The sequence below is a fragment of the Hyperoodon ampullatus genome, assembly GCF_949752795.1.
Source record: "Hyperoodon ampullatus genome assembly, chromosome: 4".
NCBI classification, from domain to species: Eukaryota; Metazoa; Chordata; class Mammalia; order Artiodactyla; family Ziphiidae; genus Hyperoodon; species Hyperoodon ampullatus.
In genome coordinates this window covers 40,399,540-40,418,997 of record NC_136917.1, presented here as the reverse complement: position 1 = coordinate 40,418,997, position 19,458 = coordinate 40,399,540, and the positions used below count along the sequence as shown (strand labels likewise).

The 19,458-nt window shown below is 40.5% G+C and overlaps 1 protein-coding gene across 11 annotated transcripts in view; it reads right to left on the bottom strand.

Annotated features, from left to right (window-relative positions):
- The window catches only part of EBF1 (EBF transcription factor 1), a gene marked incomplete at both ends in the record, with an annotated part of 393,806 nt that overhangs the window by 24,757 nt on the left and 349,591 nt on the right, over window positions 1-19,458 (bottom strand). For all 11 annotated transcript variants that reach the window (XM_079701898.1, XM_079701899.1, XM_079701894.1 and 8 more), the window contains one exon: window positions 6,495-6,583. In XM_079701898.1, coding sequence (XP_079558024.1) covers window positions 6,495-6,583 — 89 coding nt within the window. The remainder of the gene's footprint in view (window positions 1-6,494; window positions 6,584-19,458) is intronic.

Here is a 19,458-nt window from a genome sequence, read left to right as displayed (position 1 = left end):
AATGTTAATAGATTTTCTTGAAATTAAAAAATAAATAAATAAATGAATAAGACGAGAGAGCACGTCCAGTGTCACAGTGTGGGAGATAAAGATGTACGGTTTTTCTTTATCCTTTTCTGAAACCCTTAGTCATCCCCTTTTCTGCTAACAGGCAATGTGGTTATGCAAAAATTTTCTTATTTGTATTTTCACTGATGCAACTGCAGGTTTTGAATTACGGATAGTCTTTGCATAAAGACTAAAACAATAAAAGCATAATTAGAATACGTGGTATACAGCCGACTCCAGTTTTATTTTGCCCCAGCTCTGTATTTATGATAAATCACTAACACGACCGCTCTTTAGGGAGGGTGATTTTGGGTCTCGTCTCTCCATTGAGCAAAACCAGTGCCTGTGACCAGAGGCTGAATTTCAATTCTGCAAGTGTACAGTGGAACTGAATAATATTTGGCACAATGCAGTGCACAACCGAGCCACTAAATGGCTGATTTACTAAATTATTATTAGATGAGCCCTTGCTGTTCCAAATGAAAGTGCAGTCACCGTCTTCCTTCGTGGTGTGTTCAAATTGTTCTGTGTTTAAATATTCAGCATGAGGCTAATGTGAACTGATGAACTGAGACTATAAACATTCACTTTCAATACAGAGAGCGCGACAGAGATGAAACATATCATGTGGCCTGCGGAGGTGAAAATGATTTATATTTAAGGATGTTGCTGCCTACTTCCATTACTTTAAGGTACTCTTAATTAGCATTAAGAGTTAGAAATGACTAATTCCCATGTACAGGAAGAGGAGGCTGGGATTTTTTTTTTTTTTTTTTTGCACGCCAGTGCAGGAGAAGTTACCACGAGGAACTGCTGCCTGTGTCGCTGTTCAGAACCCTGAGTTTTATTCATGGCGGCGTGCACCGCACCAGAAGAGTCATGTGTCTGCTGGGAGAACTAGGGTGTCCGACCGTCAATGTTTTTTCTCAACCCACCCAAAGGGTCTACAGTCCATCATCACTACCATCCATCCCTCTGCAATCCACCTCCCTTACCATCGCATCTACTACACCTGCTACACGGACCCCCTAGCACCTCGCTCTCCATGTCACCAAGCTTCTTTACTGACACCTGCTGGAGTGAAGAACAACCCTTTGCTCCTTGGGCAAAGATAACCCCCTCCTCCTTCCTCCCCTTTGAGGGCAGTTATAGGCAAGCACTTAAAATACTGTGATCACTTACGGTAGATTAGAATTTTTTATGGGTACCGTGTTGCCATAACAACACGAAGACAGCAGATGACTTAAGCTAAGCTTGCAAAGCAAAAGGCTGCTCATCTGGCAGTTAAAATGAATACAGTTCATTTCACAAGTTTCCCATATGGACTCCTAGTGTATGGTAATGAGGAGACCATATGGTGAGAGAAAATGCACTGAGAACAATTGGGTTCCACTGGCTGAGTGGGAAGTTGGGAGAGAAAACCCGGGTGAGAGATTCTGGTGCGTGTGCTCTCTGGGTTCAAGGTTTGGTTGAGGTTTGTTTGGGATGGTTGTTTTCCATAGTGGTTTCGCGTTTCTTAATCTGTTCCTTAATATGTCAGCTGTGCGAAATGACAAACATCTTGCAAATTTTGCAATATCATTCATCACAAACTGTCAGCAGTGTTTGCAAATCTGACTTGCAAGATCTTTTAAATGTGTTGTTCTTAAAAGGCAACAGTACTAAGTTTTTAGACAAAGTGCAGGAAAATTTAAGTACTTCTGACAAGCAGAAACATTAACAGTAATCATTTTAAAAACACTCGCATCTTTTGCCTGCATGTTTAGCTGTAAATAATGCTAGAATGTATAAAAGCTTTAAAGTCAAAATGTAATAACTACTTTTTATTATGTTTCATAAAGGAGAAAGAAAGTGCTGTGAGCCATGTGTATGGGTTATCTATAGGTGTGGATGTAGGGAGATGGATGGTTCCCGTTCTCCGTACTGCTCACCAGACTGGAAACCGGGGAGGACAGCTTGAAAAAGGCTCTAAAGTCAATTCTGTACTATACATGCTTCAGAAAAGATGAATATAAATGCATTAGTTAGACACGGTGAGCTAAATTAGAAGGTCAGGCAGGGCTGGGAGGGCTGAAAAATCACACAACCAATGAGTGTAATTACTCTTTTTTAAGTCTATTAAGTGGTGTTGCTCTATCAAGGCTCAGGGATATAGGACATGAAGAACAAGATAAAGTAATGTGTATTTATTACTCCCACTGGATCAATTTACCAGATATTTTCAGCTCCATAAAGCAAAACACACAAATGCCGCCTTTGTTACTCTTCTCAAACTGCTTTTTTTTCTCTAAAAGAGGGACTAGCTCTGGAAGAAAAAACGCGTTTGCCCTGTGGAGGTCCCCATGCAAACCCCTCTGGGTGGGGAATGAGAGAAAGCTGGTGCATATTTGAGTAGGATGGGGCTGAGGTTAGGCGAGAGACAGGAGAGAGAAGCCAGTCACCTCAAGGCAGAAGTATTTGGGTTTCCAGACCTGGGAGGGAAATGGGAACTTGATGCAGTGAGGCCTGAGGCCCCAGGTGCGAATCTCAGTTTTCCCATGTGCTTGCTGTGAGTGGTAGCATGCCACCAGCCCTCTGGGAATTTTGACCCTGTGAAATGGGGAGTACCCATCTTGCAGGGAATAGTAGCCCCCATTTACTGAAGTCTCACTATATGCCAGAGAGACCTCGTTGCATACATTATATCATTAATGCCCAACAGCCATGCTGCAGGACAGCTGCTTTACAAAGGAGAAAACCAGGGCTGAGAAGGGTGAGTCCCGTGCACGGAGCAGTGCAAGTGGTTTTCAAAATCCACGTCCATCTGACCTGAGAGCCCACTCTCTTGGCCTCAATACCCTTCAAAAACCTTGATAAAGCCATGCCAGGCACATCGAGGGCATGACGCAAAGGTTACCTGTTCCCTGGGATTCACTGCAAACACACAAATGCCAGCCAAGCTCAGTGCCTTTGTGCTAATGCTCACTGACCACTCAGGAAGACAACTACAAATCGAAAGGGGACAGAGACACCTCTGGCCTTCAAAACAGAGACAGATCCTTGTTCAATGTTTCTGGATGGCTTCGTGCATTTCAGCATCTCAGCGTTTCTGACTGACCACAGTCCCCATCCTCCTCACCTCTACATTATAAGAAAAGTCAACCTTTGCCCCAAAGTTGGTCACATGTTCCTCTCCCTCCTGCCAGGATCCAGAGAGGAAGGCACATCTGTATGACACAGAATAGAATGCTGCAGCTGAAAAACCTTAGCCTGCCCTTCTCCACGTGCACATGAAAAAGGAAACCAAAGCACATCTGGGGTTAGCATAATTATAGTATTTTAAATTTGTGTGTACAGCAACTGTCACTGATGGTGGCTTTCAGGGACAAAATAATTTACAGAGAAGGATTCGGCTTGCTCCTGTTTTCTCGTTTGGTAAATAGGAATGATGTCTGCTTTCCCGACTTCTCTCACAAGAGGGGCTCCAATAAAACAACGCATGTACAAGTTCTTTGAAAAAGCACAAGCCAGTATACAAAGGCATATTATTATGGAAAGCTGTCTGCTTGGTCTTTGGAGCAGTTTCATTTGACAGAATATGTGGGTGGTTGTATGAATCTAGCTTTGTCTATTCGCAAACACATGGGTTTAATAAAGTGGAGTTTGTTTTTTAAGGTGTGTGGTCCATGGCTCACTGAAACACTCCTGTTTTACAAACACTGACCATGATTCTAAGAAAGGCGGAGCCCGTTTTCATCCCCCTAACAATGGACAGCGGGACTATAAATCTCCCAGGTCCACAGGAATACCTCGTGCTGGCTCCATCCGCCACTTCCTGACCCTGCTCTTGAACTCTCACTCCACCTTCACATTCGGAGCCAAGAGGACACCACTCTGATCTGAGTCACACAGAGAGCTTCCTGGGGTGGGCTCTGGCCAAAGTCCTCGCACGGTCCAGTGGCTGGATGCACACTGTGGAGTGTTTCCTTAACACACAAACCCATTGTGTCCTTGATTACTCTTCCCAAACCCAGGAAAACGGGGCTGGGAATTTCACCATCAGGCCACCGGGGACAAAGTGACACGTGCCTGTGCTATTTGTTCAACATTTCTGAACGTGATGTGCAGCCGTGAAAATGTTATTAAAAGTAAATACACAAAACTCAACCATATATTCCTGTTTCCCTCCTTTCTTTATGAATAAGAAAAGTACTGCTTGGTTGCTGCAGACCTCAACCATTAAACCAAATCTGTCTCCTGTTTTTCAATCAATATTTATAGAGTGGCAATTGTGGGCCAGAAGCTATGCTGAGGCACCCACTGGCTGACTTCTTTTTATCCTTATGTGATCCCAGTGAAGTTGGCATGATTATTTCACCCCCATTTTATAGATGAAGAAACCGAGACACAGAAGATAAACCATACACTCCACTGCTGACCTGAATTAGGACTTTCTGCTCTGCAGAGATTGGGTAGGAGAGCTCTCAGAAGCCAGGGTCCCACTCTCACTCAACTGGCAAATAATTATAGCTACCTTTTGTTGACTGCTAAATAAGTGATTAAAGCAACCCAAAAAAGTAGGAAGTATTACCATCTCCATTTGACAGAGAAGGAAACTGAGTCAGAGAGAGGTTAAGAATTTGTGGGGGGGGGAGAAAGAATTTTGACCCAGACCACAGAGCTCTCCAGTCCTTTCAGCAGACTCTAGGGACATCAAATGCCAAATGAAAGTGAAAATGGTCCCCAAATGGAAACAATGGGAAGAATCTGGCAATGCCCTCATGGCTTCTTCCCACCATTGGGTGGACACACATTATTTACATCTTCGTGCTATAAAATTACCGATTATTTTCCCATAGGAAATGCATGGGAGTTGGGTTCTTGCCAGACAAAGGAACCTAAAGGTAATTCTCTCCATGGCACACCCATCTGTGGAAGCAGAGGGTCGTTCACCATTACCGTTAGATTCTGTAATTGCTCACCAAGAATAAGTCAGGGTGAAAGGGAAGGAGGTGTAAGATGGAGGCCCCTTTCAAAGACAAGGATGTGTACAGACCGACACATCATAGATTTCTTCCTCAGGTGAAATGCTCTCAAGATGTTTTTTTACGGTGAACAGCGCTCAGTGGAAGTGAGGCTGTTACGGGAATTCAGGGTTGAGACTGAAGGCTCTGTGGGTCTTCCCCTGGGGTCTAGGAGAGGGCAGAATTTGCTTGTCACGGTTCTTCCTCTCTCTGGGCAGGCAGTGCCCCTTACCCACCCCCCAGCCCCTCACATCTGTGCATCAGTTTTGGCGGGGAGGGGCAGCTTTCTCCTGGACAGGCCTGTTCTGACAGTGGTCCTGCCCTTTCAGTGCAGCAGGGCCCACAGGTAAGATGTGATGATGAAATGATCCCCCAAAGAGGTTCGCTGAGCTAGGAAGGATGCCAACTTCATTTTTATAAGTGTATTACGAGCAGAAACAGACCTGGAAATGACATAGCTCTAGACTTGCTGTGGCATGGAGAGGACCCTTCCTCTACTCATTTAATTTATACTAATTTTTGCTTGTGTAGTAAATGAAATTTCATTTTGCTGTCAGTAAACAGTGAATGGTAGCTCGACCAATTCCGTTCGTTGAACTTCTTTAGCATTTAACTGTTCTCTCCTCTGAGTCCTCCCAGAACTTTGGTTGCACTTTCGTTAAATGTACCTATTGTTTTCTGTTTTGTATGGCATTGTATTTGGCTTTCTCTCCCACAGGGGGTCAGAGTTCCTTGGGTAAAGAGATGGGAATATCCCCAACATTGACAACAGGTACAGAATAGAAACCAATAAATGTGCATTTCCTTTTTTTCTGCATTGGCAATTAATAACATTGCTGTATGACATATATTGCTCTATCTTGAATTTGTGTCTAATTTCTCCCACTTGTGTCTTAGGTAGGATGCCTCTGGAGGGAACAGACTCATGTCTTAGTAGACCCGGTGCAAGGTGTGCCAATATGCTTTCCTTTGAGCTCTAGCTGTTCTCCCCTCACCAGAAATAAGTAAAGATCCTCATGGGGGTAGAAAAGCAATGTTCTTTTTCCTCTTGAGAACTGATACGGTATAATGATTAATAACCTGGACTTAGGAGCCAGGTTTAGAGGTTTGAATCTCAGTTTAGCAATTTACATGCTGTGTGACCTTGGGCAAATGATTTAACCTCCCTTTGTTTGGTTATTTTCTTCTCTAAAATAGAGGTGGTAATTGCACCAACCTCAGAGGGTTTTTTAGAGGAAGAAATGACATGATATAAGTAAAACATTACCTGGCACATAAGTGCTTGCTACTTTGATTATTGCTTACCTTATAATACTAAATACACAAAGCACAAAAATACTGAGTTGCTTATCTTTGAACTAACTTTTATCAATGGCAAAGTTTTCTGCCAATCACCCAAGCCTGTGTTTCCAGAGACCCTAACCCAAAGAGGAGGTATCCTACCTTTGGCAAGCGCTCAGGGTCGCCAGGGTGCCGGGGAATAACCTTCTGTAACCTCTGGAAACCATAATCGATGGTGGGTTCATTGAGTGCTGCAATGAAGAAGTCATACAATTAGAACAATTTCAGGAAATAAAACAGCACATGATTTGCAATACTTATGGTGCAGTAATAACTGGGAAGTCGAAAGTTTCATTGATACTTTTGAATTAGATCATAAAGTGATTGGACGAATGATCCCTTTTGGTGGGGACTAACTCACTCAAAAGAACATGAGTAGCAGGTCCTAAACTCTGCTCTTCTGGCCAAATTCTATATTCCTTACAGTGTTGAAAATGGAAGGTAAAATGGAACTTGGTGTGAGGTTTTAGGATTCCCTTTAGTCAGGAGCTTGAGTTACAACACTGGAGGGCTTGGCCAAGGGTATCTACAGGTATAAAGAGCAGAATTAAAAGTACTTGCTTAGCTACAGAATATCAAGTGGACCTCAGCTGATACAGTATCGCAATGCCATCGGGAGCAATTAAGTGTGGTGGGGCAGAGGAGACCAGATCTCCTCGGGCCAGAAAGCCTCTTCTACCCTTGGAAGAGTCTGAAAAGAGACAGGTATTGAAAATGCCCTTGATACGACACCCTCATATCTAAGATGAAAAACTGATTCACCAATATCAATATTATTTCAGGAAAAGGCTAACCTCTATGGAGCACTAGCTCAGAGCAGCTGGCTCTCCAAGAAGAATTTTTTTAAGACTAAAAGAAGAGCAAACCTGTAATAATATTGGGAGACAGTGGGCCTTCTTGTACCCATATTGACTACACCTCCTTCAAAGCATCCTTAAATTCAACTTGATACAAAGTGGACTCTGGTGTATCACTTTTGAAATTCCTCCCCAGGATATGAAATATCTCCAGCTTTCCTCGCCTGACCAGGAAAAGATGGCAGCTCCATCCTCCACCCACATCCCCCAACTCCTCTAAGTAATGAGTGGTTTTTTTTCTTCTTTTCTTTTTTCATGTAACCAAAGTACTCAACCACATATTTTCTCCCAGACTGAATAAAAAGACAGTCTTTGTAGTTCTGACATTTAGCTATACATTTAGAAAACAAGTTGCCACATGCTTTACTTAAAATGCATTTCCATTAACCTAAATTTTAAAAGTAAGATTCATACTACTACTAACTTTAAAAAACTGTATTAAATTCAAATAGGTCCCAAGGCTAATGGAAGCAATTTGTATACCAACCCAAACTGACTGGCCCACTTTTCAAAATACAGGTATGATAATCTTGTGGTTTTAAAAGGACATTTAAATTGAAAGACTGTGAATTTAGTACATAATTATACCAATAGAACCCTTTAACTTGTCAACTTGTAAATCTAAAAGGCTATCAATCATTTCTAAAGAGGAAATAAACCTTAAAATTCCTTGATTGACAGTGCTTACTTTTTATGTAAAAAAAAAAAAAAAAAGGAGAAAAAATAAAAAAAAGGCTGCATAAAGTGGCCAGAAATCCATTTACAAAAGTACATTGTTTTACATAGGTGAGTAAAAAGCCAATAATTACACCTCCAAAAGACATATAAATCAGAGTAAGTACTTTTTCCTCACTTGTATATTTTAAGTTGGAGTGAACTTCAGGTAACTTTTATTAAGATTTTTTTTCCCAAATGCAGTGCTTATTGAAGTCGTTAATAGAGTAGCCATTTAAGACAATGTAATCATTTTTGCAAATATGAGGTTTAGCCATTTCCCCCACCTTCTCCCCGCCCCCTTCCAAATGGTAAACTTTCAACCTGTCTCTTGTGGAAATTAACTAAAATTACACCCAGGTGTACCAAATCTCTCTATAGGGGTACATGAGCACAATATTTATTGTTCCTCCCATTTTATGAATTACTTTCTAAACCCTTGAGAAAAATTCTTTTTTTTTTCAAATTAGACTTGTAGAGAAAAAGCCATACAATTCTTTACACAGGGAAGCTGTGACTCATAAAATCCCAGTATTTAATAAAGAAATGCCCGAGAGTGACAGGAATGAGCACCCAGGTTAAGCTGTATATCACATCTATCTCCCACCCATAATGCTAATTGCTAACAAAGATGTTTAACCATAAAAATAGCTTTAGGCAATTAAATGTATCATTTTAACACTTGAAGATATGATTCAGCATCCTGAAAATTCTAATTCTTGGTTTTATTTTTCAATGTAAGCTACCAATAAAACTTGACTTGTTGACCCACCCCTTCAGTTGTTTGCATAATGAATTAATTCCTACTGTGTCAAGAAACCCATGGTTGTTAATTGAATGACTGATGTATTGGGGGGAGGATATGTTTCTCTGAGCATAGGAACAACTCACAACAGAATGACTGACATTCAGTATCCACAATTAAAAGAACTGATTCAAATATCATATGGAACTAATAGCTAAAGAGCTGAGGAGAAGTCATTCTGCTGCCAGAAAGAGTAATTGAATTAGATATATTAAACTCATTATTCAAAGAAAAATAAGCATCTAGTCTATAGAAGTATGCTATGTGAGAGGAAATATTTCAGTAGAGGGACAAAGGCTTTTAATTTATTTCCCATGCCTTTATGATTTGCTCTACACTCGTATTTTTTAATGTATTAACCTGCCCTCAATCTACATATTGAATATTACAATGGCATTGTCTAGTGCTGTAAACAAAGATAACACTAAAGATATGCAAGCAAAGTTTGTTGTCTTAAATTCAAAGGTGCCTGATGATTTCTCTGATTGCAGTAACTAAAGAAAAAAACTAAACCAATTATTGAGTGAGAGGGGCCATCTGATAGAGATTGTTACTTTAAGAAAAACCCCTGAAAACAGATTAACCGTCTAGGGAGGGGGATGGTTAAATTACGGCACACCCATAGGAATATGATGCAGTTCTCAAAAACAATGTTTTTGGAAAAAAAAAAGGAAAATAAATTTACTGGTGTAAAATATATTGCTATGTCAAGAAGCAGATTACAAGAGCATATGTGCAATATGGTTACGTTTTTTTTAAATGAACATATACAGAGAATAAAGAAAAGGTTTCTGTGTATAAACTGCCTAACAGTAGTTATTTCTAAGAAGTGAGTCTTGAAGTGCTTTTCTTCCTTCTCTTTATGCTGTGCGTTGTCTACATTTTCCACAATGAACATATATTACTTTTATAATCAGAGAAAAAGGTTAAGAGCAAGAGAGTGTTCCCAAGATGGAATCTGACCTGCTTGTATAAAGTAATGACATAAGAAACTTTGCCTGAAAAAGGGTCTGTATACCCTTTAATAACATTGCCTAGGTTATTACAGACCATAAGAAAAATAAGTAGTATACTTTTGGCCAGTTGTATAAATATGTGACTATTCATAAACTCTCTGAAAATCAACAGAGAGAGTAACGGGGAGGAATCATAAAGAATGGCATATTTATTTTCATCAGTGGGGGTAGTCGTACCTTAGGGACATACATCTACTCTGCAAGAATGTAATATAAAGTTAATCCTTCAACAAAGTGACCTCATTGTATTCAAGCACAGAGCTCAGGGGGCACCAGAAGAAGAAGTGGGACTAGTCAAGTTTTTCCCCCTAAAACTTGAGACAATTCCGAGAATCCAGGAGAGAAAGAAAAAAATTTAACTGCACATAATTAACCACAAATAAAGCATGAGTATCTTAGGTTGTAAAAAGAAAAAACAGGGCTTCCCTGGTGGCGCAGTGGTTGAGAGTCTGCCTGCCGATGAAGGGGACACGGGTTCGTGCCCCGGTCCGGGAAGATCCCACATGCTGCAGAGCGGCTAGGCCCATGAGCCATGGCCACTGAGCCTGCGCGTCCGGAGCCTGTGCTCCGCAACGGGAGAGGCCACAGCAGTGAGAGGCCCGCGTAAAGCAAAAAAAAAGAAAAAAAAAAAAGAAAAAACAGATGAAACTGTAAACTGCAAAAGGAATGCAATGATGAGAGCTTCTCATGTCACCCCACTTCCAAGCACCTAAACCACACTTTCAACAGGGTTTGAGAGGGTGTTCTCCTAAACCAGTTAGGGGTGGTTAACGGAATAAGGGAGGCTCAGAGGTTTAGCAAAATCCAAAATCCCAAAGAAGAAAAGCCTCAATTTTTAAATCAGCATAATAAAATGGGACCAGTGAGGGCATTAAAAACATTCCACAAGATAATAAATTGTCCATTGACTCAATAATCATTTCTAGTGCCTACCAAGTGTTCAGATGGCACTGGTAGGAATATGTGTTTTACGTCACATAAGCCCTTAAAAATAAACTTTCTGAGAGGTGTACATAATCTCACCTCAGAAATGAACTACTATGATTGTAGAGTTGGTTCCAGCTCCCATGGCCAGGCTTCCCTCCTGCTCAGCAATCCGTTCTCTTACCTCCCTGATGGTCAGATGGTGGGTCACCACCACTGCTCCTCTTTTCTTTTTTTTTTTCCATTAATTAATTAATTTATTTATGGCTGTGTTGGGTCTTCCTTTCTATGTGAGGGCTTTCTCTAGTTGTGGCAAGCGGGGGCCACTCTTTTTTTTTTTTTTTGCGGTACGCGGGCCTCATTGTTGTGGTCTCTCCCGTTGTGGAGCACAGGCTCCGGACGCACAGGCTCAGTGGCCATGGCTCACAGGCCCTGTTGCTCCACGGCATGTGGGATCTTCCCAGACCAGGGCTCGAACCCGTGTCCCCTGCATTGGCAGGCGGATTCTCAACCACTGCGCCACCAGGGAAGCCCTGCTCCTCTTTTCTGACACTAGGCTCACACTACACTTCACAGGACCACGTGGATTTATAGAGTGATCAGGCTACTGGGGAGCCACAAAGATTTGCATTCAAGATGTCTTCCACTGTCCTGTTCAAACTTAGAGGTAGATACATATTAGCTGAGTAAGCTCAGTAGGACCTCATGGAGCTGTGTGCATATCCTACAGGAAGTCTGAAACTTTCCTATAAATGCACAAAAGGCAAGATTAAATGCTTCTACACAGGAGCAAGCTTGTAGGGCAGATGTATCAGCTGAGATTTCAGGAGGGTCCTCTCACAGCTATGATAGGATACTGGGGAATGAGTATAGGGAGGAAGTAGGGGACCCATGCATGGGGCAGGCTCAGCTGTATCAAAGTCATTACTTTTCAAAAGGGAAAAGTTAGTTAAATATTTTTAAAAAACATCAAACCACTTCATGTGGGGTCATCTTATAAATGGCTTTGGGTTCCTACCCAGTCTCACAATCTCAGACTCCCCTAAAGGAAACCAGTAACTTTCCATACAGAACCAGTCTATGCAGAGCCCTTCCCCTTTGGGCTTCAACCAAGGTTCTGGTCAAGACAGAAGAACTTTGGTTATACAAAGCTATTTACAGTGTCCAAATGTTCATGCAGCATGAAATGCTATATGCAAAGAAAATTTAGAATAATACAACTAGATTTTATGTCCTACTAATAATGACAAGATTATAAAATTCATTCAAAACATCTGGTAATGGGTAAATCCTTACCAAATGTATATGTGAATTGTGGCCTTTTCATGCCTTTAGTCGTCTTCTTTTTTTTTTTTTTTTTTTTAATCCACAAACACATCAAAGAAAGAAAATTCTCTTTAAGGGGATTTATTTGCAAATTAAAACCATGTAGTCAAGGCAAATGCATTCTCGGTTATTAGAACTGATTTTTCTCTTTTCAGAGCTGCCTTTTAGAGAAAACACTCCTCGGTCCTCCTTAACTTCTGGAATACTTATCCCTGGAAACAGTGGAAATGAAAGGCAGGACAGTTGTGTTCCCAAACATCAGGGGAAAAGCGGTTTGGGTGCCATTCCAACGTGAGCGTGCAGAGTTCCCCTGCTTTTATAGCTCAGTGACTCACTGCAGCACTTTAACATATTTCTGGGGTTTTAATTTCCTTTTTTTAATGGTTATGTGACATGATGTCATTTTGACTGGAAATAAAAAGAAATGCAGATATTAGAAAGGTAATATTTATATTCTATTGCCATTTAATGTCCAAACAAATATCTAGACTCTGTGCCAAGTAATAAATAAAGCCTCATAGCAAAGGCAATGATAAAACCAGCACCTGGGTATCCAAGCTTCCCTGGTGACCATTCTATATTTGAACTACGGAATACAGCAGAGCATTTCCCTTCAAGGCAGATCCATTCTGGGCATAAGAGTTATTATATATGTGTTAGGCAGTCTTTTTGTTCCATAATGGCCTTATTTTTCCCTCAGTCACTAAATTAACAACCAGAGGTAAACAATAAAACAGCAAGATATCTTCACGAACCTATCTTTAAGACTGACTTTAAAAGATATAAACCGCAAAATCAACCAGAAACCTAAACAAGAGCCAGAAATATGGTCAAGGAAGAAATGTGTTGCTTTTCCAGCCGTTGGGATGTTTCATTCCTCGCCTAGATGTTTAGTGCACACATGGTATTCCGGGTCATCTCTTCCTGGAAGGGATACATTCCCTAAGAAGCCTAACACCAAGTCCCTTGCAAGCAGAGCCCCTGCTTTCGGTGTGAAATGCTTTCACAGCCTGGCACCCTGCCTCAGGAAGGAGGTTCAGGAGAGCTTCGGGAAGAGGCTCACTGAAGTGCAGAAAGCTATAACTGAACCAGAAGGGTGTCAGGATGAAGCCAACATGGGCAGAATTTACCAATATAGGAGCCAAAGGAAAATTTCCAAACTGGCTTTCAACATGCTCTGATCTCTTATTTGTAGTTTTCAAACCTCTTGATGTGGAGCAACAACACTAAGATTCAAAAATCAAGCAAAGGAAGTAATACTTCTCTCTACCAAAGGTACCATCAGAGGTACTGTTGGCTTGTGCGGCTACGTTCTCTTTACAGAGACTGGAGCCAGAGCCTGCAAGGTAAAGACTGAAGAGAGAAAGAAATCTGCAAAGTGGATCAGAGCCCAGGATGAAAAAATACAGGGGCTCTGGGAGAAAGAGATGAAAGACCCTGAGGACTGTCACTTGGAATGCAAAGGACTTGCGTATGTTAGGAAATTAATAACTCTTCCAGAAGCAAAAGCAATCAAGAGCAGGAAGCAAGAATTGAGTGACTCGCTTTTGTTTTTCAAAATGGAAGTAGCTTTACTGTTTTTCTAAGTCTAAAAGGAATATACTCTTATTGTATAAAAAATACAAAAGAAACACAAAGAAGGAAAAAAGCCTCATAATATACATACTCATATATAATCACTATTTATATTAATATGTAGGCTTTCGGGCCTTCTTACAATACTGTTTTATATAAATATGGATTATATACATATTTATATCCACCTCATTCTTTTTAATGGTTGCAGCATATTGTAATTATATGGATGTCCATAACTTATGCAACAAATCCCCTGTTAATGGGATGTATTTTTTCCTCAAAATTTTCAGGAGAAATTCTTAGATAAAAGAATATGTACATTTCAAGACTTTTGATACGTATATTTTCTAACTATCCTTCCTAAAATTTATACCAATTTACATGTTGACAGGTTACTTTTAAAGGCATCTGCAAAAGAAAACAAATTTTTAAGATGGTACATCCTGAACTCAATTATTCTCTAAGTTATAAGGACCTATGAACGTTTTTAATAGATGTTAACGATCGCAATGATTACTTGGAGAAGTGTCATTTCAATCATACCCTGAGGTCATATAAGACACTTCTCCCAGTAATATCAAAGTGCTTTATAGACATTATCCCACTGAGTCTTTCAATATGCCCTTGACATAAATGTCAAAATTTATTACTCCCAATTTGAAGGTGAGAAACTGAGGCACAGAAAGAGCTGGCTGCATGAATCAGAACAAAAACCTCAGTGCTTCACTTACTATGCCAAGATGACTATTTTATTTTCATATTGATAAATCTCAATTTGCAGCGTATTGACAAGGCCAGCTACCAAATCAATTAAATGGCATCTTTTTTTTTTTTTTACTAAATATCTGTGAAACAGAAATCCATCACTACGAGGAATCCTGGTGCCAGACTCCTGACTTCACACGGGTGAACAATCACTTGGCCTGATTTCTTAAAGCTTACCATGTCAACAGGCACAAACCTGTTGGAGAGGCCACCCTGGCATTTTAAACTTGCCCCACAAATAATCAAGAAACTGTGCTTTCTGTTTCATCAACTTCTCCTTACAGGTCTGAGCTGGGCTCTCAAAAGTTGATTTGTCTTTTGAGAAACAGAGACACGTAATGCTGTTGAGATACATTAAACCAACTGATTTCATACCACAACCAGTTGGTATTTTCTAGAAGATCCTTGGTGAGAACTCACTGGCAGAAGTGGAGCATTTCTTAAACAGACCCACTTTTTGCCCTGGAGCGTTATACTCTATCTAAAATAGGAAGTAGGTGAATGTACAATAATTAGGGAAAACTGTATTGCTCTCTAATTGTGATAAAGTTGATGAGAAAAGTTGCCCCTGTTACTGCATATGATGTGCTCTGTACAGCTTGGCCTTCCAGGATCCTTAATTTAGATTTCCAAATCTGATGCAAGTATAAAACTAAAATTAAATCCCTTAAGCAAACAGAAGCTTGAGTATCTCCAGGAATTTTTTTTTTTTTTTTTGCCTATCTTTTTCATTTTGGAGTTTGTTTGTTTGTTTTTTAATTCATCATTTATGATTAGGCTTCAAAGCCAGATTTGCTCAATTGAGTGAGAAGAGGATGGTTGTCGCTGTGTAATGGATGATGGTGTTTTAAGTATTGGAGGCCAACACACTCTTTCTTCTTTAACGTTCAAAGATAAATCCATCATTTTCTTCCCTACTGGCATATCTTCTGATATAACAAGAGTAATATTCCTTCTATAATTGTTCTTTAGATTTCTTCCCAAAGAGTTTTGACAATAACTGTTATCAAGGGGGTAAAATCACCCAGCCTGTCTGATAAACATGTTTTCTTGTGTTCCCACCCCAGCGAGGGCTTGACACTGTACTTTTATCATCCAGCATGTGTTCAGAATGAGCTTAGAACAGCAATTGCTGGGAATAGGCAGGCGATAAACTGCATTGATTTAACACACCTTGTTTTCAATCATGCTTGGATTTTCTGAGCACGCATTTTTCCTGTACTTTGGCTTGTAGCTTTTATCTGACGAGCTGATCCCTTTTCACTGGAAAATGAAAAGGTCGCACAATAAGACACGGTTTACTGGAACTTGAACACGCACCAGGGAAAGTATTTTAGATAAATACTGTCAGACATAGTGGAGCTGAATTTCAACAACACAATTGTTAAACAACAATACTTATTACTCTCCTAGAACAAGCTACCAGCATCTTATGGCTCTCAGCAGGGAAGAGCACCGAGTCAGGCTCCAAAGCTCAGAAACCCTTCTCTGCACCTTTTGCTAACTGAGCACAGAGTTCTGGGCCGAGGTCCCACTTACGACTGTTAATATCATGGTCTTATGTGACAACTCAAAAAACTACTGCCACTGTCACAGAGCTGTCTCCTCTAAACCAGTGGGCAGGTTTCAGAAGAGCTGGATGATGAAGTTACATCAGTTCTGCTGATAGACCGGGAGGGGAGAAAAACATCCGAAGAAAAGTGACATGAAAGTGATTCCAAATAATCCATTAATTCTCCTAACAAGACAGGAAAGTACTTGTAACTGGCACATATTAGAGGATTAAGTGCTTATTTGGTTATATTTTAATGGACTCAAAGAGAACGTATAACAAGCATGCTACATGGAGCGTTAACAGTGGTCTTGCAGATAAGCCTAGAGGTTTTTGCCAGCCTGAACTCCAACCTAAATAGCATTTGATATAAAATAAATGAAGCCAGCCTTCTGCAGTATTGACCCAACCTAAGTGATTATTTTTACTGCATGTCATTAGCCTTCGACTCAGCCAGAAAGTCTCCTCTGCCTGAATGTTTGACACTGGAACCCTTCCCTTTATAGCCTTAACACACATTCTGAATATATCTCTATTCATTGTCTGCTCCAGAGCTTCTTGACCTTTCTCTGTTCACAGTACCTTGGGTGTCTCAGTAGTCTTTTCACAGAGCCCTCAAGCCAAAAGAAATGCCCAACAATTCTGTTTAATTAACTACTTAGGTCCAAACAGCTTAATATTGTTTATATCCTAACATCTTAATATTTATATCCTTAATATTTATATCCTAACAACTTAGCAGCCTTTTGACAAAATTACAAAGAAATGGAAAGAAAAAATAATACAATAATACATCCTAATAATTCATCCTAAAATATTCACAAGAACTTACTCATGGGATGTGTGCTCCTGTTGAGCAAAGTACAACTTCTCAAAGTCTGGAGTAAGATCGGACATCGACGCCCTTTTTTCTATTCCACGTTGATTTTCACAGGACACTTCCTTGAATCACAGCAACTGCTAAAAACTGAGTCTTGCAAAGCTATGACACCATCAAAAGGAACGCAGTGCAATCTAATGTTGAGCTATGAACTACCCCAAACTAGCAGTTTGTCTGGTACCTGACAGACTTAAAGTATCACTTGTTTCCCTCAAATTTAAAATACCCCACATCACCCCTGAATGTTTGAAGGGACACCTTGGTGCGTAAGTTTAGGAAACATGGATCTACTCAGAAGCGTAGAATCAACTAAATGCGAAGATGCTATGAGAATCCATTGCATTCATTCATTGTGTCTTTTCTTGTATCATTAACATAATAAGAGCATCAGCTAACACTTCCTAAGGACTTAGTATGTGCCAAGCACTTTACATGGACTAACCTATCTGATCTTTACCAAAACCCCAAAGGGAAGTATTATTGTTATGCCTGTTATACAGAGAAGGAAACTGAAGCCTGAAGGAGTTAAATATCTTGCCTCGATCCACAGAGCTAATGGGTGAAGGGCTAGAGATTTGAGCCCAGGCAGTCTGCCTCCCAAGCCCTGCTCTTAACCTCTTTGCTAGAACAGCCTAGTTAGGATAACCGAGAGGCCTCCAGGACAGGTCTCTAACAATTTGGACCTGCAGTGCTCTTCTAATGCTTTTCTTGCTCCCAGTATACCCCTCTATGTGCAGTCTATTCTAATTCTTTTCTTTGTCCCAACTTATGTCCTACTCCAGCCCTCATCTGACTTCCATTTCTCTAACAGCCCACTTCTTGCCTCGGTTCCAACCCTTTTGGGGTAAGACAGAGCTAGATTATCATCCAGTCTATGTCACTGACAAGCTATGTGCCTTTTGGAAAAGTCACATTCTTTAAGTCTCCTAATATGTAATGTGAAGATGTGATGTGATACTATTTGTATGATGCTTTGCACACAATAAGTCCTCAATAGGCAGTTGTAATTACTAATAACAGAATACCTGACATGTGCTAGAAATGGGGGAGGTGTGGGGAATACAGGATTAATTAGACATATTTACACATTCTCCACTGTCAAGAAACTCCAGAGTCTAGAGGGGCAGAAAGACAGAAACAGAATTCTACAACAATGTGATAAATACAATGTGAGGATGCAGTATTATAGGAGAACATCTGGCATGCTTCACTTGTCCTTGGGGTTCAGGCTTTCTTCCCCCTACTCACACTAACTGGAAATTACAATTCAAAGAATTCCACCACCTCTGATTCTTGAGTGTTACTCTGAAACAGAGCTCTGTCTGGAATAGGACATAACTGTTTTAAAACAATATAAATTTTGTGACAAAATGAGAACGAAATACAGGTGGGAGACACCTAATTAAACTGGGAATTTTTCTCCCCAGACTTGAGATGTTTTACATTGCTTAATTAATTCAATAAGATTGGACGCTTGTTATACACGAGGCCAAGTGCTAAAGGAAATGAAAAAAAAAAAAAAGAGAGAGAAGTACAATACAGGTTCCTTCCCTATGCTTCTCCAGCTGGAGATGGTTCCATTTGAAAACTCTCCTACACACTGTGATGTGCCCTTGAGGAGTTTATTTATTTATTTATTTTTGGCCATGCAGTGGCTTTTGGGATCTTAGCTCTCTGACCAGGGATCAAACCCATGCCCCCTGCAGAGGAAGCAGGGGGTCCTAATCACTGGACCTTGAGGAGTTTATAATCCAGGGAAGACAGGCCTATAATCAGCCACTCAAAAAGATACAAAACTGTAGCATTACTAATGTAGTAATAGTACATTGCACAGAAGAAGGAAAAATAATTATCTGTACTGGAGCCAAGGAAACATATACCAAAGAGGTCATATCTGAGCTGGATGTATAAGGATAAGTAGGATTTTTCTACTGAAAAGGGTGGGAAAAGAATCCGAGGCAAAAGAAGAGCAAGAGCAAAGGCACAGAGATATAAAAGGACATGATGTGTTCAGATAAGATTAGATATTCCAGTTTGGAAAGAGCATAGCTTATATATTGGGAGGAGGGTGTTGAAGAGTAACTGTGAGTAATAGTATTGGCCTTGAGTGCCTTGCTAAGAAATTTACCTGGTAGGTAACAAGGGGCTATTAAAGGTGTTCCATATCATAGGAGAGATACAATTAGATCTATATTTCGAAGACATAACCATAGGAGTCCAGTAAAAGATGAATTTTAAAGTCAGAACTATCACAATGATCCAAATGGAAAATGAAAGACCAACTAATAATGAGGTGGTCATGGAGAAAAGGAGGAAAAGGTAGATTTCAGAGATATTTTTAGAACAGAAATTACATGAATTTAGTAACATGGTAGATGCGAGGGATTAGAAGAAAGTGGAGGATGACTCTGATATTTCTAATTTACCTGACTAGGTGAACAGAGTGGACATTTATCAGGATAAAGAATGGAAGAAGAGGGCTTCCCTGGTGGCGCAGTGGTTGAGAATCCGCCTGCCGATGCAGGGGACACGGGTTCGTGCCCCGGTCTGGGAAGATCCCACATGCCGCAGAGCGGCTAGGCCCGTGAGCCATGGCCGCTAAGCCTGTGCGTCCGGAGCCTGTGCTCCGCAACGGGAGAGGCCACAACA